At 37.7% G+C, this 27,515-nt stretch overlaps 1 protein-coding gene across 6 annotated transcripts; it reads left to right on the top strand.

Moving 5' to 3' along the window:
- The first annotated feature begins 761 nt into the window (after window positions 1-761).
- zgc:152951 lies at window positions 762-27,089 on the top strand. 6 transcript variants are annotated; one of them, XR_012385012.1, is made up of 9 exons: window positions 762-1,031; window positions 3,159-3,406; window positions 3,524-3,629; window positions 14,294-14,367; window positions 14,980-15,170; window positions 15,260-15,397; window positions 18,388-18,477; window positions 18,587-18,730; window positions 26,659-27,089. XR_012385012.1 is itself a non-coding variant. In XM_073912172.1 (9 exons), exons 5-9 carry the CDS (start codon window positions 14,998-15,000, stop codon window positions 26,785-26,787), a joined length of 681 nt encoding a protein of 226 aa, XP_073768273.1. In that variant the 5' UTR covers window positions 762-1,031; window positions 3,159-3,406; window positions 3,524-3,629; window positions 14,294-14,367; window positions 14,984-14,997; the 3' UTR covers window positions 26,788-27,089.
- The last annotated feature ends 426 nt before the right edge of the window (window positions 27,090-27,515 follow it).

Raw genomic sequence — 27,515 nt, 5'->3', positions numbered from 1 at the left:
GCTACTGGTCAAAATGCTGAAAAATTAAGTTTATGGTGACGCATGATCTTTCAGAAATAAAATGTTGATTAGTTACTCTCAAATGAAGAATCATTCATAATATTCAATCATTAAAAATGTCTGTGATCATTGTCATTGTTGGAAACATTAACTTTCCCGGATCCTTTGATGAATTAAAAAAAGTAGAAAAAGAAAAAGAAAATTACCAAGATTATTAAAAACCTTAAATATTTATTGAGAAGCTAAACAGTATATTAGAAGGATTTTTAGAACGTTCATGAGACACCAAAGACTTTAGTAATGCTGAAAATTCAGCTTTGAAATCAACATATTTATATATAAATAGTACTATATATGAAGCAATAAATAACGTTATAATAAATGACATTAAGTAAATGCGCATAACTTTATTTTAAATAAATAAATAAATAAGTAAATGAATAAATAAATTTGGTTATTTTAAACTGAAATAGGGCGGTTCATTCCACTGTGGGGACCCCTGATTAATAAAGGGACTAAGCCAAAAAGAAAATGAATGCATGAATATACTGAATTATTTTCACAATATTAGTAAACATTTTATATTATGTTAATCAAATAAATTATGTTCTTTAAAAACTTTAATAATAATAATAATAATAATAATAATAATAATAATAATAATAATAATTATTATTATTATTATTATTATTATTATTATTATTATTATTATTGTCAGACTGGTTGGACTCTTGTTCGACTGTGTTCTGGCTTCACATTGTAGTAATGATGCTCCCTCTGCTGTCCTGTCGGCTGCTTCTCTATTCGCTGATTTTTCAGTCATGCAGCAGCAGCAGATGAATATAATTGTGGGTCATTATAAACAGAATTATAGTGCGTCGAGACTTTGCACAACAATGTTTTAACGACTGCTGACTACGAGTGAAAATTAGCACACTCAGCAGATCGGTTTGTGGCGTAAACACAGAGTCGAGTGTATGTGACGGTGGACAAACGCCGCACTGACGCTCATTAAAGCAACTGGAGAGCAGGTACACATTATTATTCGATTATTCTGTTCTGGTGTATTATATGCTGTATGGTTATGTTTGTTAGTTTCCCTCTGGAATTATTTAACATTATTTTATGGGACGGTTTCACTTCCTACATTAAACTACTGTTAAATTAGTGATACTTGAATAACGTTATACGGTTCAGTTTCTATCAAAATGCTCTGACCCTAGTTAAAACTGATAGTTGGTATTAGCCACTATGTTATACTTTATAATAAAAATACATGTATTTATAAAGGTTAATCGTTATAAAAATCAATCATGGTTGTGCTAACAAAAACATAAACACCTAAAATAACCATAGATTTGCCACTCTAACCATAGTTAACTATGGTTTTAGTTGTCAAACTTGGGTTTTACAAATCATTTTCAATGTCAAAAATATGCTAATATAATAATTCCTACAGCAATTTTCTTGGTAACTACACTTCTACTATAATTATGGTTCTCTTTTTTTAGGGAATTTTGTGAAAAAACGTAGTGTTGCCACTTCCTTCAAACAAGGAGCATAACCTCATTCATCATTCATTCAGTTTCCTTCTGCTCAGTCTATATTTCAGGTTGCTACAGAGGAATGAACTGCCAACTATTCCAGCATATGTTTTGCACAGCTGATGCCCTTCGCCACTGGCTTTTTTCGATAGATTTGCTCTCCAGTGTTTGAACTCTCAGCAGTGAATATTAAACCACACCGAACTGAACTAAACTGAACTTTAACAATGAAAACTGTACTGACACTGTTTCGATTGACTAAATTCTTCTATGTGCAGCTGCTTTGACACAATCTACACTGTATGAGCGCTATAAAAATAAGGATGAATTGAATTGAGTTCTTGCTGCAACCTTGTACCGGAAAACCTGATACAAACTCATTCACATTCATACGGCCAATTTAGTTTATTCAATTCACCTATAGGGCATGACATTGGACTCCGGGGAAACTGGAGCACCCAGAAGAAACCCATCTGAACACGGGGAGAACATGCAAACTCCAGACAGAAATATCTACTGGTCCAGCTGTGACTCGAACCAGCAACCTTCTTGCTAACCAATAAAATAACACAGAAAAAACACTGAGATAACCACTGAGCCACCGTGCCGCATGAAACGCACACTTTTTTTTTTGTAAAATGTTATTAAATTTTTATTATTATAAATATTTTGTATGACTTTATCATACAGCAGTTGCTTTAGCGTGGATGTTACTATTAAATAAAATGTATTATTTGTTTGTTTGTTCACAAATAGAGCCAAAATTAAAGAGAGAAAACACTTAAATGAAAAACAATGCCTTGTCAAATAACTAAAACTGATTAAACTAAAGTAACTTAGGATACATTTTTATTTAATTTATAAAAAATTCTGAAATAAAAAAATGTATCATTGAAATGTAAAACATTTAACAACTACAATTAAAACTGATTTATTAAGAAATCGAAAATACTATGTAATAAAACCAACATTACACTGAAAATGTAGGAATTTTTTTAGCAATACTGTTTGCACAAATATTTGTGATCCCTAAATGCTGCTTATATGTAAATAATACATTTAGAAAAATGACTTTAAAAGTTCAATAAAAAAAATCATAAAGTTTGATTTAATTTGATGCAAAGATGAAATCATAAATAATAAATGAAGTAATGGCTCTAAAAATGTACATATATTTAAAAACCTAAAAATTGAATAATATCACAATAATACTAAAATAGCACAGAAAAAGCAGGAATTTTCTAACAATACTGTGTGCTAATATATCTTAATGCTGCTTATGTAAATATATAATATTTATATAAATTAAAATAAAATAAAATGACTTAAAATTTTTTTAAAAAGTCATACATTAAAAATAATCAAATAACATAAATATTAAAATGACTTTTTAATCATATATAAATGTGATATAAATTTAATGTCATTCCACAATGGCAAATTTCTGTATTTAAGAGTTAATATCAAGAAGAAGATTTTACATTTATGCTATAAAATCATCTTAAAAGCATCTAAATAATACAATATTTTACCTAATGCTCTAAAACATAATGCAAAATATGAATGTCAGAATATGATGAATTATTATTTTTAATGTGTTCTGTGGTTTTTCAGGGGCTGTGATGGTGGAGGACGGGACGCTCATGAAGGGCCGGGTGACGGTGTACTCTGTGCCAGGCTGTCCACACTGCACACGGGCCAAAACCACTCTGGGTGCGTTAGGCGTTCCCGTGTGCGACGTGGATGTGAACAAACACAGAGAAATCAGAGCACGAGTGAAGGAGCTCACCGGCCACTCTTCTGTACCCCAAATATTCTTCAATAACCTTTATGTTGGAAACAATGAAGACCTCCAGAACCTGGTGAGCTGATATACAATCTCCCTTCTGACTGACTGACTCTTCACTCTGGCTTGATGTATTGTTTCTGGGAAATGAGACTGATCAACATGAAAATAAGTGGTTTATTTGTGTTTGCAGGACCCTAAGCGGCTTGAACATCTCCTCCTGTCTGTGAGGGATGAAGCAGTGCCTCTGGATGCTCTGCCTGTGCCTGTTGAAAACTGCAGATCTGAGACTGATGGAGGTCAGTGGGTTTAATGGAAGCTTTTCACATCTCTGGGTTTCTCAGCAATGCAAAAGATTCATCATAGTTGGGTAAACTTGAAGGTGCAGTAGATTAGAGAGTACCACAAATAGGCATGGGCCGGTATGATATTCTGACGTTATAATAACCTTGAATTAAAATATCACAGTTTCACAGTGTCACGGTATTGTGATTACTGCTCTAATATATATTCTTTTAAAATGTCTATGTAAAAACAACTACGTTTTCTCCCATTGAACTCAATATATTTTATTTTTAGAAACATTACAAATATTTTAGAGCAGTAAACATATCAGGCTAAAAAATTAAAATGAATCATTGACTTCTGCTATCTTCATTATCTTCTTTTTTATACATACAGTAAGCAACTGCACTGTTCAGGTCTATAGTATGCTTGGATGTTGGTGCATAAGCAATTTTTTTTTTCAAATGTTTCCTGAATTGTGGGCTGATCCACAATATATATACATATATATATATATATATATATATATATATATATATATATATATAGTCATTCATTCATTCATTCATTTATTCGTTTTTTTTCTCCGGGGGATCACGAGGCATTCTCAGGCCAGCTGATAGACTTAGTCCCTCCAGCGTGTCCTGGGTCTTCCCCGAGGCCTCCTTCCGGTGGGATATGCCTGGAACACCTCCCTAGGTAGGCATCCAGGAGGCATCCTAAAGAGATCCCCGAGCCACCTCAGCTGACTTCTCTCGATGTGGAGGAGCAGCGGCTCTACTCCGAGCTCCTCCCGGGTGTCAGAGCTTCTCACCCTATCCATAAGAGTGTCCCCTGCCTTCGAAGGAAACTCATTTCGGCCACTTGAATCCGAGATCTTGTCCTTTTGGTCATGACCCAAAGCTCATGACCATAGGTGAGAGTAGGAACGTAGATTGACCGGTAAATCGAGAGCTTTGCCTTTCAGCTCAGGTCCTTTTTCACCACAACGGATCGGTACATCGACCTCATTACTGCTGCCGCTGCACCAATCCGCCTGTCAATCTCATGTTCCATCCTTCCCTCACTTGTGAACAAAACCCAGAGATACTTAAACTAATCCACCTGGGGTAAGGACTTTTCTCCAACCTGGAGATGGCAAACCACCGGAGTACCATGGCCTCAGACTTGTAGGTGCTGATTCTAATCCCAGGCGCGTCACACTCGGCAGCAAACCGCCCCAGTTGCATGCTGAAGGTCTATGTTCGATGAAGCTAAAAGAACAACATCGTCTGCGAATAACAGAGATGAAATCTTGTGGTCCCCGAACCGGACCCCCTCCAGCCCAAGGCTGCGCCTTGAAATTCTGTCCGTAAAAATTATGAATAGAATAAATCACAAAGGGCAGCCCTGCCGGAGTCCAACATGCACTGGAAACAAATCTGACTTATTGCCGGATGCGAACCAGACTCCTACTCTGTTCATACAGGGACGAGACGGCCCTCAACAGATCGCCTCTGACCCCATACTCCCCGAGCACCCTCCACAGAATGCCACAAGGCACACGATCGAATGCCTTCTTCAAGTCCACAAAACACATGTGGACTGGTTGGGCGTACTCCCATGAACCCTCGAGCACCCTGGTGAGGGAATAGAGCTGTTCCAGTGTACCACGGCCCGCATGAAAACTGCATTGTTCCTCCTGGATCCTATGTTCAACCATCGGTCGGATCCTCCTCTCCAGTACCCTGGCATAGACTTTTCCCAGGAGGCTGAGGAGTGTGATCCCTCTATAGTAGAAGCACACCCTCTGGTCCCCCTTCTTACAAATGGGAACCACCACCCCAGTGGCCCAGTCCAGAGGTACTGTCCCCGATTTCCATTCTATTTTGTAAAGACGTGTCAACCACGACAGCCCAACACCATCCAGAGACCTAAGACTGGGTGAATCTCATTTGCCCCCGCTGCTGAGTGACCTCAGCTTGGGTGATGGGTGAGTCCACCCCTGCATCACCAGTCTCTGCTTCCTCAATGAAAGACATGTCAGTGGGGTTAAGGAGATCCTCAAAGTATTCCTTCCACTGCCCGACCACATCCCCAGTCGAGGTCAACAGCTCCCCACTTCTGCTTTAAACAGCGTCAATGTGGAGCTGCTTTCCCCTCCTGAGGCGCCGGAGAGTTTGCCAGAATCTCTTTGGGGCCGACCGATTGTTTTTCTCCATGGTCTCCCCGAACTCTTCCCAGGGCCGAGTTTTTGCTTCTGCAACCGCCCGGGCTGAAGCACGCTTATATAAATATCCTATCCATGGATGCCACATTAGAACCCTTATCAAATAAATATTGGTTGAATTACAAAAATAACTACAACAGCAAAATAAAAACACCTTAAATTAGCATGAATAATGCTACACTAACCATAATTTAACCATGTTATTTTTAGTAAAGTTTGTAGTGGTTTTACGTATGGTAATCAATACACCAAAATTAATTATAAATAATGTATGAATTATATTACACTAAAGTGTAAGTGAAAGGTGTAACGATGACCCATACTCAAAATTTGGGCTCTGCATTTAACCCATTCAAGTGTGTAAACAGTGAACAAACATCCGGTGGTGCTACACTACACTTCTACTATACAGTAAGTAGCCAATGGTTAACTATTGTACTGGAAATTGTTGTGAAAATTGTAAATAGTTTTTTTTTTTTGAGACTGATAATGGCAACCAGAAGGGAGAAAACAATATTAAGTTTACTGTCCCGTCCATACAGGTGCTTCACTAGCCTTTCATAAGTGGTAATAATAATAATAATAATAATAATAATAATAATAATAATTATTATTATTAGTATTATTATTATTATTATTATTTTATAATATAAATTATAGCTCCAAAAATGTAAATATATTTAAAATCTAGATATTTAAAACATTCGAGGATACTGTCTTGTGAAAAGGGTCTATAGTTGGGATTTTCAGAAATGTGGCCTCATTTGTTTTCCTTTAGTACTTTCTTATATTTTCTGCTGGTCATTTGAATCAACTCACTTTTACTCAAGCTTAATTCTGGTTATAAACCCTTATTAGTTACGTGTTTTCTGTTGAACACAAAAAGAAGTGTTTTTTTTATTTTTATTTACAATTGACTTCCATAGGAACAAAAACAGTTTTCAACATATTACAAAATATCTTCATTTGCGTTCAACAGAAGAAATACACTCAAACAGGTTTGTGACATGTAAAGAGTGAGTAAAGGATGATAGAATTTTCTTTTTAATGAAGCAAATAACTTATTTTCTGTATTTTAGCTCATTTAAAGTGTTCAAATCTTCAGAATTCAATCTTTGGTATTTCACCGCCAGGACTAATGCTGGTAAAGAAATTACTTTATTTGTCATAAACTCTGAAACCCAATTACTTTTACAGCCTTTGAAAGGTTTTTGTAGCTGTCCCCTAACCTGTGCCTTTCTACAAATTTATCCTGAAGGTCTTTTGAAAGCCGGGTGTAATGTGAGTAAAGGTATAGATTTTCACAGGGTATCATGAATTTATGTAGTCGTATATGACTTGTTTGATACTTTTATGACTGTTTATTATGACATTTAAATTCATCTTGAGTATTAAAAGGATGTATCAGCCAAAATTAAAAGTTGCTGTTTATTCTTTTAGGCTTAGACAATCCAACACATCAGTCTCTTTTCTTCAGAACCACATTGAAAGAAAGTGTTTAGATCAGTAGTTCTTAAACTTTTTTCACCAAGTACCACCTCAGAAAAAAAAATGTCTCTCCATGTACCACCATAATGACCAGTATTGAAATAAAGTAGTGTAGTTGGCCAAATTAAGCAGCTACAGCACTGCACAGTTCGAAAACGAGGCTTATTTATACAATTTCTGATAAATTTTGAAAAATATGTTGCATGTGCATATGAAATATTTGTAAAACTTTTTGAAATTTAAATATTAATTTGTATGTAGATTGCTAGGGAACCCGTTTTTCTTAGAGGATGTCAAGACGATAAAACTTTGCTGCACTCTGATACAAGTTTTACTTATGGAGAAACTTAAAAAGCACTGCAGTGTTTGGCTGTTCTGATTTTTTTCTGAGATAATTAGTCTAACAAAATTATATTCCATACAAATTATGAAGCAGATCAGTCAGTTCTTGTCATGTGACTCGCGTTGCGGCATTCTAAAAAGTTAAGATGTCTTCAGCTATAGCAATGCATGGAATATGCTTGCATTTTGTGTCTAACGAGCTTGCGCGTGGAAATGAGACAATATGTAAGCAGCTTCCTTCATTTGCGATCCACAGCAGTTAATCTTCTTGCACATGCTGGATTCACCTGTTTTGTTGACAAGTGGGTTGCGGATCCTTTCGTTGGCAGTTCTTACTCATTTGGTCTGTGGGTTAAATTTTGGAGCTCAAGTGACCGAGATGTAACAAGAGAATACAGTCATTTTTTTTAAATAAAACATTTTTCAAAATAAATGATCGTTCAGACTCCGATAACAAATGAAATGGAAATAATTAATGATTTTTTGTTTGGCCCGGTACCAATTGATCTACAGACCAATGCCGCTCTGTGGCCTGAGGGTTTGGGACCACTACTTTAGCACAAATCTGCTCTTCAAGCCCCACGTACGTCTTTCTCTAGTTCTGCGCCAATTGGATCGATTTTAGCAGCTGATGACGCGATGCACAAAAGTAAACATAGAGAACCGCCAATGCTGATCACATTGGTGTTATCATACGCAACAAATAATTAAAATTGTCTAAATTTTTTCTTTCATAGCTTATTGATTCCTCCCGCGCACCACTAGAAGTGAGTCCGTGTACGACTTGTGGTACACGTACCACAGTTTGAGAACCACTGTTTTAGATAAAATCAGGACCCAGGCTTTTCCTGTCTCAAATCAAGGTGGAGGTGGTATCGCAATTATATAATTTTTGGTACTTGTGGTGTTAAGTAACAAATTGCAAATACTCAAATTACTGTAATTGAGTAGTTTTTCTCAGGAATTGTACTTTAAGTATTTTTAACAATGTGTACTTTTTTAGTGCAGTGTTGGTACTTTTACTCCACTACTTTTTATCAAACTGCAGTCACTACTTTATTATTTCCTGTCTATAAGGATTAGAAAAATCAGTCCTGCGATTCCTTTCCAATCAAATCGCACATTGAAAGTAAATTGCATCAAACTGTCCAAGAAGATACTTTACACGCAATGAGCCAGAGACTGTTTAGACTGAATGTCATTAATGAGAAGATTTTGATGTGTGATGACCAAAATGGCTGTAAACAATAACTAAATGCACTACAGAATGTTACGTTTACACACACACACACATGCACAAATTACAAGTAGACGCAGAAACCTTTACCAGCGTAGTACTCACTGTTCAGTACTCTTGAGAAGCCTACTTTTAAAAGGGCTACTTTTTACTCACACTTTGAGTAATGTTTACAGTAGATACTTTCACTCTACTTGCACTACATTTTTGGGCAAGTAATGGTACTTTTACTGGAGTATCATTTTTCAGTACTCTTTCCCCCACTGCTTAAAACAAACACCTTTAGCATTATTCTTATAATCTATTAAATCAAGTCAAATGCACTGTAAAAAATGCCGGGTACCACAATTCATTCATGCTGTCCCAACACAAATCAAATCCTTACGGATTGTGTTATATTATCTCATTTTAAATAAGTAGTTTTGAACAAGCAGCAATTTTTTTTAAAAATATTATAACTTACGCTGTATAAAATGCCAACATTAGATGAAATTAAATACATGAGCAGTGCTTGAGCATCACTTTGGGGTTTGTCGGTCACAGTGACTTCCTGGCTGTTTTTTGTCAAAAGGTGCAGGTGGTACAAAATTTGATGGAGTAATTCTCTGTGCAGGAAAGCTCCTGGGATCCGTGGTGATGATTCATAAAATGTAAGGTAATAGTTGCCATCTCTAGAGATCTTCTGAAGCGACACAATCAGTCTGTGCAAGAAATGGAACATTATTTACAGCATTACTGCCCTCGGGACAGTCTTTTTCTGATCAAATCACACAACGATGTAATGCATTTCATATTGTATTGTGGAAGTACCAATTATTTATTTATTTATTTTAGTTTTGATATTTGCAAGTGGACCGAGACCTGCTTTTTCTGTCATGTCGGTCTGCTTGTTTGTTGATTACCAGTGTTCAGATGGCAGTGTGTACACTTCTTCATATAACTGCATATTAACAATTCTATCAGACCAGAGCAATTCCAGCGTTATGGATGTGACATTTTCAATAAAATTTTAAGAATGTACATTCACCAGCTACTTCATTAGGTACACCTTACTAGTACCAGGTTGGACCCTCTTTTGCTTTCAGAACTGCCTTAATCCTTTATGGCAGAGATTCAACAAGGTACTGGAAATATTCCTCAGAGATTTTTGTCTGTATTGACATTATAGCATCACGCAGTTGCTGCAGATTTGTCGGCTGCACATCTATGAGTCTCCCATTCCACCATATCCCAAAGGTGCTCTATTGGATTGAGATCTGGTAACTATGGAGGCCATTTGAGTACAGTGAACTCATTGTCATGTTCCAGAAACCAGTCTGAGATGATTCATGGTTTATGACATGGTGCGTTATCCTGCCGGAAGTAGCCATCAGAAGATGGCACCAACAGCCATGCCACATGCTCACTTTGAACTGCAGCAGATGTGATTGGCTGATTAGAAATTTGCATTAACGAGCAGTTGTATCTAGTAAAGTGGCCGGTAAATGTAAACATTAACAGTACATTGAAACTTCTTACATTTTCTAAAACAAATAACCACAGAGTTAAGTCAGAAAATATACATCTGTAAATGTGTTTTATATTTGAAATGAGGGAAATAAACGTGTTACGGTTGTGGGCAAAAAAGTATAAAAAAAATTTACAGCATAACTTGCAGAAAGTCTGTGAATTAAATTGCACTTATTAAATTGCACTTTATTTACTTATTTTATTTTTATAAGGAAAAAGTTTTGCTACGGATATGACAGATGTGAAAATGTTGACATTTTGAGTGTGTCAAGTTCAAGCCTATAAAAACAACCTTAGAAGGGTTTCGCCAATTTTTATTTTATTTTTTTCATGTCAAGTTTGACATGGTCAGGTCTGCAGATTTTGTCTGGCCCTAGTTTTGCCAAGAGCAAGTAGTTTTTACTTTCTGTAGAATCTGTAAAAAAAGCATAACCAAACAGCACACAATAGACGGTTAAAAAACAGTGATTTTAATTGTTCTTTTATTTTATATAACTGCTTTGCAAACATTATATTAGTTTTAGATACATATATGTCATCCTTACATTCATTGTAAATGATCCTCCTGTTTTATTTCCAATGTGAGAATTATTGTCATCAGGGGAGCGATTATAGAGTTTGTGCAGAAGTAACTGCTATAAGAAATCATTTGTACCTCTATCTGTTGTTATTTTAAATTGCCAACCTCCTTTTATTGCACTTTTTAAAGGTCACTGCTGTTTTTGTTATTAATGTTACTTATGTTACTTGTTGTCTATTGTCTAAAAGTTTTTGCAGCTCAAGTACAAGACACATTTCCTGCAATCTCTCTCGCACTGCTTTTTATGTGATATTATGTGTATACAACAGCTCGATGGCATAATCGTGAATATAACTATTCAAATTAAACACAGAGAGTCTCAAAACGCATTTGAGAAAAAGAGCTACTTTCTTCCACCACACATTTACATTTGTAGCTTAACATCTGAACAGCAAAACGCATTGCTAATTCAAAATCTTCACTTTAAAACTGGTATTTGAATTACTCTCTTATTTAATAGATCCTGAAAGGGTCTACTATTAATAAAATCCACATAAAGGCAGAAGTAAAGATGCCACCATACATCATATTGTTCTCTATATGTCTTAGCATTGCAGCTTACAGTATGTCAGCTGCTATAGAGTCACCTTTCTCTTTGGAAAACCTATCTTTCTGCCTCTACTACTTTTAAATATTGTAAGCTTGTCTGGATGTTTTAGTATGCATCTTTAAAGCAGCAAGCATGGGGGTTACACTATAAAATAACAACATTTTTGCTAGGTTTTTAAGGTGTTAGACTTTACCTGCAGAATTAAGTATTTGAATATGGATTAAAGATTATATAAGCAGCAGATTACCATAGAAAAGAGTGCTAAACTTCAGATAATGTTGTTGCTGCAGTCTCTTTTCTTGCTTACCATAACAAATAATGTATCACACTTTCTCATACATTTTTAAAATTAAATATTATATGTTTAAATCATAAAATAGCATGATATGTTTCATTGCCTCTTTTTATTCTTTTAAAGACATCATTTGTGTAACCTTAGTGTTAACCTAATAACATAGTATTGCAAATATATCATTTAGGTCCATAAATATTTCGACATTGACACAATTCTAAAATTTTTAGCTCTATACACCAAATCAAAAGATTTGAAATTAAACCAACAAGATTTAACTGCAGACTGTCAGCTTTAATTCAGGGGTATTTACATCCAAATCAGGTTAATTCTGTAGGAATTACAACATTTTGCATATGTGCCTCCCACTTGTTAAGGGTCCAAAAGTAGTTGGACAGAATAATAATCATAAATCAAACTTTCACTTTTTAAAACTTGGTTGCAAATCCTTTGCAGTCATTTACAGCCTGACGTCTGGAGCACATAGACATCACCAGACATGGGGTTTTATCCCTGGTGGTGCTCTGTCAGGCCTGTACTGCAACTGTCTTCAGTTCCTGCTTGCTCTTGGGGAATTTTCTCTTCAGTTTTGTCTTCAGCAAGTAAAATACATGCTTAATCAGATTCAGATCAGGTGATTGACTTGGACATTGCATAACATTCCACTTTCCCTACAAAAACTGCTTTTGCAGGATGCTTTGGGTCATTCTGCATCTGCACTGGATTTGGCTTAATATGAGCAGAAAATAGTACTTCAGAACTCATCCTGCTGCTTTTGTCAGCAGTTACATCAATAAATACAGGAGAACCAGTTCCATTGACAGCCATACAAGCCCACGCCATGACACTACTACCACCATCCTTCACTGCTTCGGATCATGAGCAGTTCCTTTCCTTCTCCATACTCTTCTCTTCCCATCTCTCTGGTACAAGCTGATCTTGATCTCATCTTCATCTTGCTCTAATCTGGCCTTCCTGTTTCTGAGGCTCACCTATGGTTTACATCTTGTGGTGAACCCTTTGTATTCCCTCTGGTGAAGTCTTCTTTTGATTGTTGACTTTGACACACAGACTCCTACCTACTGGAGAGTGTTCTTGAACTGGCCAACTGTGGTAAAGGGTGTTTTCTTCACCAGGGAAAGAAGTCTTCGGTCATTCACCACAGTTGTTTCTATGGTCTTTCGGGTCTTTTGGTTTTGCTGAGCCCACTGGTGCATTCTTTCTTTTTAAGAATGTTCCAAACAGTTGTTTTGGCCATGCCTAATGTTCTTTTTTTTCTCTCTGATGGGTTTGTTTTGTTTTTTAGCCTAATGATGGCTTGTTTGACTGATGGTGACAGCTCTTTGGATCTTATCTTGAGAGTTGACAGTAACAGATGCGAATAGCACACTTGAAATTAACTCTGGGGAATAAGGAAATAACACACACCTGGCTATGAAATAGCTTAGGAGCCAATAGTCCAATTACTTTTGGACCCTAAATAAGTGGGAGGCACATGTAAACTGTTGTAATTCCTACACCGTTCACCTGATTTGGATGTAAATTATCTCAAATTAAAGCTGACAGTTTGCAGTTAAAGCACACGGTTGCATTTTAAATCCATTGTGTTGGTGTATAGAACCAAAAATGTTAGAATGTGTCACTGTCACATATTTATGAACCTAACTATATATAGCGCAAGTGAAATTTTTTGCTTGTATGTTGATTATATCATTTATTGGATTCTCAAAGTTTCTTTTATGTAGTTATTTTTTTGGATTTCCACATTTTCATCTACAGTAAATGGGCTTCTTGGAAAAGTCACCTATATACTTTAATTGATTAATTTTGTCTTTCTTGCATGAACATAATAATTTAATCACATGCTGACTGCCATAAACTAGAACTTAGGCCAAAAATAATTTGAAGAAAATGTATCTGTTCTTAGATTCTCAAAATGCATCGCTATTCTCTATCTAATCAATCCTTAACTGACTTTTTAAGAGAAGAGGGTGCTCTGGGCTAGCTTTTAACTGTACACTCAACTGCTCATAAGTAGGTCCACATGAAATCTGCATGCACAGATTTTTAACTCATCATTGATTTTATTTATACTCTTGTGTAAATGTATATTTATTCAGCTTTTTAAATTAATTTTAGTACTTTACAGCTTGTAAAGTGATCATTTCATTTTTTTAGTAGATGTATGGTATATAAATTATATGAACGACTTGCTTCGTTTAAGAAATAAGTGGAAAAAAAAATTAGGCTCAGAATCGATTTAAGCGAGAATATCGAATGGGAATATCGAATTTTAATTCCACCACATCCTTAAACATAAACCAATGTACAACTGTAATACCGTTCTGCTGCTGCCTCTTTTGTTTACTTTACTATCATTTTCATTATCAACAAAACGTACACATCTACCGTAGCTTAAAGCCTTTTGTATTTTGTTTAAGTCCTTTTTCATTCTCATTGTTTGTCAGCAGGGTGTGAGCTCTCGGAGACGCTGAGGAATCTGATCCTGAAACTTTACTCCGATCACCTCTCTGAAAATGGCAAGGTAACTCACTGCGTCAATCTCTCATCACATACTGCATATCAAATACATATATAAGACCATTGTGAAAGGATTTGCCACAGACAGAAGTTTACATGCATTCAGACGTTTGATGTTTGTGAAGGATCTAAAAAGTAACAATCTGGTTTTTTGAAAAACAGCTCCATTTACAACTCCCCTAGAGTTGAGTTTTATCATTTTTTAATCCATTTAGCCGCTCTACATGTCTGGCGGGAGCACTATAGCTTAGCTTAACATAAATACTTAAACCAGATTAGACCATTAGCATCTCACTTGTTACATCTCACTCATTGTGTACTAAGACCAATAATAATAAAATAGTAATTATATAAATTATTTTAAAAATTTTTGAGCAAGATGCTAATGGTCTAATTTGATTCAATGATTTATGCTAAGCTAACAGTGCTCCCAGCAGATCCAGAGATTGCCTGAAAAATTGAAAAACTCATCAATTTAACCCTAGGTGACTTGTAAAATGAGAAAATTTCCAAACAAAGTGGAGTGTTACTTAAGGAACGTTCTGCCAATGCTTCAGACAAGAAAGATGTGTGTGTGTGTGTGTGTGTGTGTTTTGTGACTTGTTTTTTTGACCAGACAGTTGATTACAAGGCAATGTCCCGGAGCCTGTACTTCGAGCGCTACTGTGATCTGGCTGTCAGACTTCAGCGTGTGGAGCTGCTCTCTATGAGTCGAGAAGAAAAACTGGCCTTCTTTATCAACATCTACAACGCACTTGTCATCCACGGGAACCTGCGTCTGGGCTTTCCCAAAAACATATGGCAAAGGTATCGGGTAAGAGAAGTGGATTTTTAGGACAGAAAGTGAAAGAAATAAATGGTTTCAGTGCTCGTACATTTGGTCTCTTGTTTTCCAGTTTTTTAACTACGTGAGCTACTTCATTGGCGGTGAGGTGTTCACACTGCAGGATATTGAGAATGGAGTACTTCGAGGAAATCGAAAAGGTGTGGGACAATTCCTGAAACCCTTCTCCAGGGATGACCCACGACTGCAGGTATACTAGATAATTTATGGTTTGGTTTACTCAAAAAATTACTTGTTCAAACTATGTCTTTAAAATAAATTGAAACAACAAAATCCTTAAGTTTTTGTGGGACAACTTAATTGTTTTATGTTCAATCCACTTAAATTTGTTAACTAAATCAGTTTGTGATGGGACAACATGAAGGAATTTTGTGGAACTCAGCATTTTTAACAGTGGTTGCACTTCAGGTTTAAGGCCAGCAATATACAGTACATCCGGAAACTTTTTCCACATTATTTTATGTTACAGCCTAATTGCAAAATGGAATAAATTCATTTATTTCCTCAAAATTCTAAACACATTACCCTATAATGAAAATGTGGAAAAAAAGCGTTTTTGAAATTGTAGCAAATTTATTAAAAATAAAAAACCTGAAAAATCACATGGACATAAATATTCACAACCTTTGTTTAAAACTTTGTTGATGCACCTTTGGCAGCAATTACAGCATCAAGTCTTTTTGAATAAGATGCCACAAGCTTGGCACACCTGTCTTTGGGAAATTTTGCCCATTCCTTTTTGCAGTACCTCTCAAACTCTATCAGGTTGGATGGTAAGCGACAGTGTTACAGCCATTTTCAGGTCTCTCCAGAGATGTTCAATATGATTTAGTTCTGGGTTCTGGCTGGCCCACTCAAGGACATTCACCGAGTTGTTGCGAAGCCACTCTATTGATATTTTGGTGGTGTGCTTTGGGTCATTGTCCTGCTGGAAGATGAACTGTTGCCTTAGGGCCTACTCACACTATGCTATCCGAACCGTGTCCAGGCCCATTTCCCGGATTGTTTGAGAAGTGTAAGTGCGCTGAATCAGGCTCAGGCACGGTCCATTTTTCCGGTCCTGGCCCGGTTGGAAGAGGTGTGCCTGAGCGCGGTTCACTTGGGCTTTGGCGCGGTACACTTGTGTGTGAGTGTAAGCCCGAAACTGAAAGCGAGACGTGACTGTTTCATATGGATTTATTAGTCATTCTTACTGTTCAATGAATGCAAACTGTCGTAGATTATTAAAGCTGCAAACCCACCACTGCACGAAAGCTGCGCACCTTCAGCAAACCTCCTAATTTCTGCAGCACGAGGACTTTTTTATGATTGTTTATGAGCGTCAAAAGGGGATGATCTGTTCAGCGAAATATTTGACTGCGTTTCACTGCAAGTCAGACGACATAACTAAAGAAATCAATTCTGTGCTGAGCGATAGCTCTTCTGAACAGAGCATCATCGACGACGTAAGCTTGCCCAGGCCCTAATGTATTATGAGTGCGGGCCGTCGGGTGAGACGGGAGGGGGGACAAGCGTGCTTTGGCCCAGTTCAAGGCAACTGTACATAATCTGAGTACGCCCTTAGTCTGTGGTCAAGAGCACTCTGAAGCAGGTTTTCATTTAGGATCGCTCTGTATATTGCTGCATTCATCTTTCCCTCTATCCTGACTAGTCTTCCAGTTCCTGCTGCTAGCAAACATCCCCACAGCATGATGTTGCCACTACCATGCTTCACTGATGAGTGGTGCCTGGTTTTCTCAAAACGTAACGTCTTGCATTTACTACAAAGAGTTTAACTGTAGTCTCATCAGACCAGAGAATTTTGTTTCTTATTGTCTGAAAGTCCTTCAGATGCTCTTTGGCAAATTCCAGGTCGGGAGTGGCTTCCGTCAGGCCACTCTGCCAGACAGGCCTGATTGGTGAATTGCTGCACACATGGTTGTCTATCTGTAAGGTTCTCCTCTCTCCACAGAAGAACTGTGAAGCTCAGACAGAGTGACCATCAGGTGGCCAGCCAGCTCTTGGAAAATTCCTGGTGGTTCCAAACATCTTCCACTTACGGATGATGGAAGCCACTGTGCTCATTGGGACTTTCATGGCAGCAGAAATTTTTCTGTAACCTTCCCCAGCCTTGTACCTCAAGACAATCCTGTCTCGGAGGTCTACAGATAATTCCTTTGTCTTCATGCTTGGTTTGTGCTTTGACATGCACTGTCAACCCTGGGACCTTGTATAGACAGGTGTATGCCTTTTCAAATTATGTCCAATCAACTGAATTTACCACAGGTGAAGTCCAATTAAGCTGCTGAAACATTTCAAGAATAATCAATGGAAACAGATTCTACCTGAGCTCAATTTAGCGCTTCACGGCAAAGGCTGTGAATACTTCTGTACATGTGATTTTTAAAAAAAATTTTTTTTTATAAATATTCAACTATTTTAAAAAATCTTTTTTTTTTTCACATTGTCATTATGCAGGATTGTGTGTAGAATTTTGAGGACATTAATGAATTTAATCCATTTTGGAATAAGACTGTAACAAAAAATGTGGGAAAAAGTGCAATGAGTACTTGCCACTTGCGCTGTAGTTAAAGTAGAATTAACATGAAAATTCACTCAAAAAATGTAGATTCTGACATTCGTTTACTCCCTATTTGAGTTTCTTTCCTCTGTGGAACACAAAAATGATATATTGAAAAATGTTGATAATCTTTTTGTCCTATTATGGAAGTTGATGGATGTCATGCACCAACATTATTCAGAATATCATCTTTTATGTTTTAAAAAGTGAAAAAAACAACACATGAGGGAGAGTAAATGATAAGGTTGTTTTCATTTTTGGTTAATCTGTCACTTTAAAGATTTCAAAATAAATCATGAGGCATTAAATCTGCAGTTGTACTTTGCTTTAGGTATATAGTAAAGCATAATAAATGCACCATATAAATGCACATTACATTTAGGGAAATCACTGTTGCTATCATTGCAACAAACTATATGGCTGTTTCTCAATTAGAAATCAGAGAACGTACTTGCATTCTTGTCAGGCTATCTTGAAAAAAACTAATTTGGAGGGATGCAATAATGCAAATGCTTGTCCCGGCGAGTCAGACCATGGTGTGTGTTTTTGTGAGTCTGCATCTTTGCCTGTTCGTCAGAAATAAAAAAAAAGTTTAAAACAAGCTTACCTTCATCCACTAGGTGGCGCTTCCTGACGTCGAGCCTCTTATTCATTTTGCACTGAATTGTGGTGCCAAGGGCTGCCCACCGATTAAAACATACACTCCGCAGGTAAACCAAACCTTAATCATTTACAAGACAGTCAAAAAAGAAATGCTGTATGCCCATGTAAAGCATATTGTGTCAATATAGTCAAACTTTGATGTGTGTCTGCCATCAGGACATTGATGGTCAGTTGCGCACTGCAGCTGAAGCTTTTCTGGAGAATGATGACAGCTGTGTGATTGACAACACAGGACGAGAAGTGAAGCTCAGCCAGATCTTTAAGTGGTACAAGGGCGACTTTGGAGGCACTGATGATAAGGTATCGTAAATGTATATCATCACTGTCAAAGCAAGTGCTCATGGAAGATAATGTTGTTGTTACATTTAAACCCAATTTACAGTAGCCAAGAGAACAAGCACAAGCATGTAGAAAAATACTGAAAAAACAAATTTAAATAATATGACAACACACACAAAGAACGCCCGCAAATATTCACAACACATGAAAACACACTGCAAATATCACAGATCACAATGGAAGTTCGCAGAGATGTAGCCATGCATTTATACTTTTGTGTTCTGTTTGTGTTGCACTGACATTAACACTTCTGAAATGCTAGCAGGCAGTTGGGTTTCTGTGTTTCTCTTTGTTATTGCTACAGTCATATCACCCTGCAGCCCAAGACTGGCAACTCACTGAAGCTAAGTAGGGCTGAACCTGGTCAGTACCTGGGTGGAAGACCACAAAGGAAAATAGGTTGCTGTTGGAAGTGGTGTTAGTGAGGTCATCAGGGAGCACTCAAAATGTGCCCCTGTATAGTAAAGGGGACAGTATACTGTCAGTGTGCACTGTCTTTCAGATGAGAGTTAAACTGAGGTGCTGACTCAATGTGGTCATTAAAAATCCCATGGCACTTCTCGTAAAGAGTGGCGTGTAACCCTGGTGTTCTGGCCAGTTTACCTACATCAGCCATTACATTACATGGCCTCCCAATCATCCCGTCCACTGAATTGGGTGTATAACTATCTCTCCACTCCACCAATTGCTGGTGTGTGGTGAGCGCACTGGCACTGTTGTCCTTTGGCTGCCATTGCATCATCCAAGTGGATGCTGCACACTGGTGGTGATTTGGAGAGATGCCCCTCATGATTGTGAAGCGCTTTGGGTGTATAGCCACATACCAAAAATGAGCTATATAAATTCACATTACTTACTTGTTGTGTGAAGTTTCTTTGCTGGTAATTTGAGTTACTGTATTACTGTATAAATAGCTCAAACCTTTACTTGTTCAATGAAGAAAAAGGAGAAGGTTAGGATTAGGGTTAGAACTGGCGAATGTGCAGCAACTTAAATCATAAAGTAAACACAAAACCAAAGTATCCATATGGAGCTCCTCTGCAGGCCTCGACATTTTTTAAACACTTGCGCCGTTGGATAAGCTACGTTACCACAGTTCTCGGCCCTGCCCACACTTGTCACAGCTACCAAGCCGTCCAATTGCAGCTCTTGTGCTACATGTCGCAAAATGTGTAGTTATATTTTATGTGATATGGCTAATGGTAACTGAGCTAAACTGGACATACCGTGCACAGTCTGCACTCTCAATTTTTACTATAATGTCATTACGAAAAACATAAATCTGCAGTATTTTAGATATGAGAGGTGACGCCCCATTCACAGGGGACGTCAGCATCAACGATTCCCATTCACTTTGAATGGGTGACGTCAGGCGTTGCCGAACTGCATTGTGGATCCGTCGGCGCTGCTCGAGGGGCGTTGCTCGCTGCAGAAGTTGGGACTAGCTCAACTTTTCAAGCGCCGACGGAAGCGTCAGCCGATCAGAGCGCTGTTTGCAAATACACCAGCTACACAGTGGCCTATTGCTAACTGAATTTCATTGGCTGACACTGCTATGATGATCGCTTCAGCCCCAACTTCAGACACACACACAGACACACACACTTCAGTCAAGCGTTGACGCTGAAGCCCCGTGTTAATAGGGCGTGAGTTTTTTTGTTGATCTCTGACAATGCAGCTGACTCTACACAGGAAGCAGCCAGATTCTTTACTTTTTGGGTCCCCAACATATTTCTTTTGTGGTCTATGCTATTTGCAAGGCATTTCTCTATTTACATGTGTTGTGAGAATTTGCATGCACATTTGTTGTTAAATTGTGCATTTGAGCTCCCTCAGCCATAATACCATACTCATGCGTATGTTTTTTTTTTCATAATGACATGAGTTTCTAATAAAGTTCCAACTAAAGGCCGGTTTATTCTTCTGCATCGAGTGATCGATGTGATCCACAGTGCCTGCCTTGCGCTTAGTCGTGCATTTTTACTTCTCTGTGCTGTTTGTGTTGCTCTGCACTTCCGAATTGCTAGCAGGTTGTTATATTCCTCTGTGTCCAGTTTCTTCACGGGTGTTCTGTTTTTTTAACACTATCTTAATGTACAAGTAGCTCAAACTTGCTCATTCAGAGGCGGAAACAGGCAGACGTGCAACAACTTTAATCATTGTAGGTGAACACAAAACAAAAGCTTCCATCTGGAGCTCCTTTATGGGATTCAACATTCCAGCACTGCCCACACTCATCACAGCCACCAAGCCGACCAATCACAGAGCTTGCGCTACACATCATTGCGACGTTTAGTTACTTTTATTGAGAGGTGCGTGTCAGTCACAGTGAGGGTTATACGACTGCGGGAAGGCTATACCAGCCCATATTCATGGCTTGACGCAGAAGTATAAATCAGCCTTAAAGGCCTGGGGGGTATCTGGTACAAATAAAAGAGCGATACAGAATGAATTTAAAGTTGAAGTTAACCATTACAATGTTCCTACCACACCATTGCCACAGCTGCCATATGGCTCTGTAGCCCAAGTGTGGTTGCCCATTTATGCTAAGCAGGGTCGGGCATGCTCAGTACATTTACATTTGCATTTATTCATTTAGCGGATGCTTTTATCCAAAGGGACTTACAAATGAGGATAATTGAAGCACTTCAAATTACCAGAAAAGCAGCAATATGTAGATGTAGTAACAAGATTCAGTTAGTTTAGCACTGTGCATTAGCTTTTCCTTTTAAAACAAAGAAACAAACAGTAAAAGCAGATAGATCAAGAATAAGTAGGCTTGTTGTTGGACAATTAAGTGTTGATAAAACGGATGCCTCTTTAGCTGTTTATTAAAAATGGCCAGAGATTCAACGGCTCTGCATAGAGATGTCCACCAAAGTCCTTGAAAATGATTTTGTGCCCCTTTGAAACAGAGTCACGAAGTGATGTTCATTAGCAGAGCACAGTGTCCTGCCATACTCCTAAAATAGTGGATTCAGTTAGAGGGGTGTAATACTTAATTTATGATCAGAATGTAGCCAGTTAAATAGACCTAAATAGACCTGGTGCACGGCTTCTTGTATGTTGTGTGACCCACTTTAAATGTTGTCCTAATCAGGCAGTGGAGATCACAGATGTTGAACAAGTAAGATCTTAAAGCGAGTTTATAATGACATAACAGTTCACTGGAAATGTTCAGGCAGGCTAATCAACATTCACAGTAACCATACATATCAGTAATTGCATTTACATGTATTCATATATCCATTTGCAACTTACAAGTGAGGATACAAGAAGCAGAGTATAGAGGAGCAGTATATAAATGCTATAAAAGTCTAAATATTAGTTAATTTGATTTATTAGTTAAGAAAAAAAAGTTTTATTCATTTTAATAAACCTTTTAAATACATTTTTTAATCTTCCCTCCAAGCCAGGTGCCCAAACTTCTTAGTATGAAGGGCCAAAAACCAAATATCATTGACAGCCGTGGGCTGGAAGTAAATATACCAAACTATATTACATTAAAGCTGTCAAGGGTAATTTCCAAATTTTTCATAATATTTCAAAATAAATAGAAAACATTTTTTTAAATCATGTGAAGTAATGCATTGTAACTTTTTAAATGATAACTTATTGCAGTTAAATCACAGACAATCACATTTATAATACAGTGAATTTCAATGGTGATACTCTAGTCAAGCAGAATCTCCCTTTGACTTGATTGACTCACTAAAGTCTCTGCTTTGTCGGGTGACAGTATGTACATTAAAACAAAATCTTATTCATTTACACCAGTGGTTCTCAAACTATTTTCATCAAGTACCACCTGAGAAAAAAAATCCAGTCTCTCCAAGTACCACCAAAATGAGCAGTACTAAAATACAGTAGCGTAGTAGGCTCATTAAAGCAGCTACAACTCTGCACAGTTAAAAAACGTGGCAGATTACCTCAGAAATATAGACTATATGTCATATTATATACATAATTTTTAATAGGTTTTGAAATATATGTAGCACGTACATGACATATTTAATTCCTCCGCGTACCACTAATGGTACACGTACCACAGTTTGAGAACCACTGATTTACAACATTTAATTTCAGTTAGCTTTTAGCAATGAAACAAACAAAAGGTTACATTTCATTTGAATTGACAATCTTGAAACCATCCCCATCATTCTCCCTCTTTTCTTAGATGGGATGGCGATCAAAATCAAAGTTTAGCATGGGGCAACTTTTGCCCACGGGCCCTAGTTTGTGGATCTTTGCTGTAAGCATACTGAAAGGAGTGAGTGTGTCCTACAGGAGTTTGTAAAGCCAACTCACATTTGTGGCGCACACTCAGAATTGCATGACATGTACACTCACCGGTTACTTTACTAGGTGCACCTGTGAAACTGCTTGTTAACACAAATTTCTATATAGCCAATCACATGGCAGCAACTCAATGCATTAAGGCATGTAGACATGGTCAAGACGATCTGCTGCAGTTCAAACTGAGCATCAGAATGGGGAAGAAAGGGTTTTTAAGTGACTTTGAACATGGCATAGTTGTTGGTGTCAAACGAGCTGATCTAAGTATCAGAAACTGCTGATGTACTGGGATTTTCACGCACAACCATCTCTAGGGTTTACAGAGAATGGTCCCAAAAGAGAAAATATCCAGTGAGCGGCAGTCCTGTGCACAAATGCCTTGTTGATGCTAGAGATTAGAGGAGAATGGCCAGACCGTTTGAGCTGATAGAAAGGCAACAGTAGCTCAAATAACCACTTATTACAACCAAGGTATGCAGAAGAGATTCTCTGAATGCATAACACATCCAACCATAAGGCGGATGGGCTTCAGCAGCAGAAGACAACACCACTTGTCCCTCCTGTAAGCTAAGAACAGAAAACTGAGGCTACAATTCACACAGGCTCACTAAAAGTGAACAATAGAAGATTGGAAAAATATTGCCTGGTCTGATGAGTCTCGATTTCTGCTGCAACATTTGGATGGTGAAGTTAAAATTTGGCGTCAACAACATAAAAATATGGATCCATCCTGCCTGATATCAATGGTTTAGGTAAGTGGTGGTTGTGTAATGGTGTGGAGGATATTTTCTTGGCACACTTTGGGCTCATTAGTACCAATTCCATAGCCTACCTGAGTATTGTTGCTAACCATGTCCATTTCTTTATGACCACAGTGTGCCCATCTTCTAAAGGCTACTTCCAGCAAGATAACGCGCCATGTAATAAAGCGGAAATTATCTCAGACTGGTTTCTTGAACGGGCGACGCAGTGGCGCAGTAGGTAGTGCTGTCATCTCACAGCAAGAAGGTTGCTGGGTCGCTGGTTTGATCCTCGGCTCAGTTGGCGTTTCTGTGTGGAGTTTGCATGTTCTCCCTGCGTTCACGTGGGTTTCCTCCATGTGCTCCTGTTTCCACCACAGTCCAAAGACATGTGGTACAGGTGAATTATGTTGGCTAAATTGTCCATAGTGTATGAATGTGTGTGTGAATGTGTGTGTGGATGTTTCCCAGAGATGGGTTGCGGCTGCAAGGGCATCTTCCTTTTTACGCTGTGTAAAAATGTGCTAGATATGTTGGCGGTTCATTTCGCTGTAGCGACCCCGGATTAATAAAGGGACTAAGCCGACAAGAAAATAAATGAATGAATGAATGAATGAATGGTTTCTTGAGCATGCCAATGAGTTCACTTTACTCACTGTACTCCACAGACACCAGAACTCTAATAAATCTAATAAAGCACCTTTGGGATGTGGTGAAACAGGAGATTTGCATCATGGATGTGCAGCCAACAAATCTGCAGCAACTGGGTAATGCTATCATGCCAATATGGAGAAACATCTCTGAGGAATATTTGCAGTACCTCGTTAAAGGCAGTTCTGAAAAGTGGGTCCAACCTGGTACCAGTAAGGTGTACCTTATAAAGTGGCAGTGTATGTGGCACTTATAGAAGGTGTCTGGTGCATATGGAGAGGAACTTGAACAATTGAACCAATTAATAAAAAGATGCAGGTTACTTGTTTAGTATTAAAAATAGTAAGGTTTTAAAGTGAAACTGATTTTTTGGCAATTATGGCTAGTACATGGCTACTAGCACTTTAAAGCCGTACTCACACTAGGTACAGTTGCCTCGAACCGGGCCAAAGCTTGCTTGTCCCCCCTCCCGTCTCCCCAGACGGCCCGCGCTCACACCTTATCGGGCCTCGGCACGCTTACGTCATCGCTGCTGCGCTGTTCAGAGGCGCTCTCTATGGCAAGCCTTTTTAGCATTTAAATCTTTGTTCTGACTTTGTTCTGACTCCATAAATATATTTAGAGATATCTCTAATTATATTTTGACTAGTCATAATTATAATTCGACTAGTTAGAATAACAATTAGAGATATCTGCAACTGCAATTGTACTGCAATTACGAAATCAGATTGGAGATATCTGCAAATATATTATGACAAGTCATATTCCTCTATTGACTTCCATTGAAAAACATTTGCAGATATCTCTAACTGAGTTTTTACTAGTCATAATACATTTGGAGATATCTTTAATTCGTCATATTTAGAGATATTTACTAATATATTTGAAGATATCTCTAATTAATTTACTAATAGTCGAATTACAGTTTACAGATATCTTGAATTGGATTTTTGACGAGTCAAAACTCAGAGATATCTGCAAATATTTTTCAATGAAAGTCAATGGAGGAATATGACTAGTCATAATATATTTGCAAATATCTCCAATCTGATTTCGTTCTAGTACAATTGTAATTGCAGATATCTCTAATTGTCATTCTGACTAGTCGAATTATAATTATGACTAGTCAAAATATAATTATATCTCTAAATATATTTATGAATAGTCAGAACAAGGTTTAAATGCTAAAACGGCTTGCCATACGCTCTCACCCAGTAGCACAGTGGAGGTTTCTCTAGTTATATCCTTTCAGTCGTTTGTCATGCATTGACATGTAGTCAAATATTTCGCCAAACAGTCCTTAGGGATGCGGTGACACGCAGTCAGATATTTCACCGAACAGATCCGCCACTTTTGGCGCTTCTAAACAATCATAAAGCCCTCGTGCTGCAGGAATGAGGAGGTCTGCTGAAGGCGCGCAGCTGTCATGCTGTGAGGAGTTTGCGTCTTTAATAAACTACGGCAGTTTGCGATCACTGAACAGTAAGAATGATTAATAAATCCATATGAAACAGCCCCTTAAAGGTCACGTCTCGGTTTCGGGCTTTGGCGCGTTTTGCGATCACACACAAGTGTACTGCGCCAAAGCCCAAGTGATCCGCGCTCAGGCACACCTCTTCCAACCGGGCCAGGGCCGACCAAGTGAACCGTGCTTGAGCCCGATTCAGTGCACTCACACTTCTCAAACGATCCGGGAAACGGGCCTGGGCACGGTACGGATGGCATAGTGTGAGTAGGCCCTAAGAAGCAGAAAAAGAGTATATATAGGCTGTGTTTGAAAATTTAATATGGTACTAATTATAATGTTTTTGTCTGTAATTTGTTTTTATTCTCAATATGCACTTTATGAATTGCCAATCGCTACAATTTTAGATAACATCTTCAGTGTTCTGAATCCTACACAACCTGACACAGAGTAATTTAAAGCGTTTTTTTCAAATGTCTTTAACACTGGAGATATCTAGCAGCAATTGGTAGGGGAGCAGGGGTTCTTTTATGTGTTTAAAGGTGCTTAATTAATTACTAAAGACTTCCTGTAGCTCAAAGCCTTCCTGTAGATCAATTAGTAGAGTAAAGCACTATAGAATCAGGATTGTGTGTTTGATTCACAGTGAAAGCAAGAATTAATAAAATCTGTACCTTCACATCCTTGTTAGTGCAGGGTGAATGTAGATGTAAATGTAGTATTACTTTCTCTGTCAGGTGCTGAACTGGGTGTTTGACCACATGAGAGCATCGCAGAAGAAGAGGAAACTACAGGCTCTGCTGTCAACAGGAAAGGTCAAAGTGAGCTTTCTGCCCTATGACTGGTCTATAAACAGCACAGACTGATCTAAAGCACATTCTCAGGATCGCTGTGACTCATCGCGGCCACTGTGTGTTTCTATTGAACACACGCAGCGATCTCAAAACAAAAGTGCGCCCTGAAACTATGCATTCAGATCCCTTTACCTTTCATCCACCTCCCAAAAGGGCAACGTGATATTGTAGCCTGATATTTCTGACAAAGGTTAATTTCTATAACTTTTAAAATTGTATCGCAGCATTTGCACTGGTTGTTATGCAATTACATTTTAAATACTGTCCTACCAAGATGTCCTTTTGAATAAATATAGTTTATTTAAATGATCTAACAGGTAATGATGGTTGGGAAATTTAATGTCTTGTTAATTTAGATGTATGGAAAGGGAATAGCGAAGTCAAAATTAGCACAGATTGAGCTGTGGGTGCATATTGCTAAGTCAAATTATATTAAAATGACAGTGCTATACAAGTACAAACTAATGTTAACAGTATATAGTAAACAGCAATATTTACCAACATATATTTTTTGTAAAACATTATAAATTTGCATGGATTGCAGGAATGTTTTTTTAAGTGATAAAGCTCAAATATCTGTGAAACGCAAAAATATACATCTACAATGCTTTTCTACTCACAGATTTACTCTAAAATCACCCAGAAAAAATTGCTTTTTTTATTCCCTCCAAAGGTGCATTGGTTATTTTCTTTTCTTCAATGAAACTCAAATGATGTCAATTAACTTATACTTTAACATA

The sequence above is a fragment of the Danio rerio genome, chromosome 9 (assembly GCF_049306965.1).
Source record: "Danio rerio strain Tuebingen ecotype United States chromosome 9, GRCz12tu, whole genome shotgun sequence".
NCBI classification, from domain to species: domain Eukaryota; kingdom Metazoa; phylum Chordata; class Actinopteri; order Cypriniformes; family Danionidae; genus Danio; species Danio rerio.
This window is presented reverse-complemented; position numbering and strand designations above follow the sequence as displayed.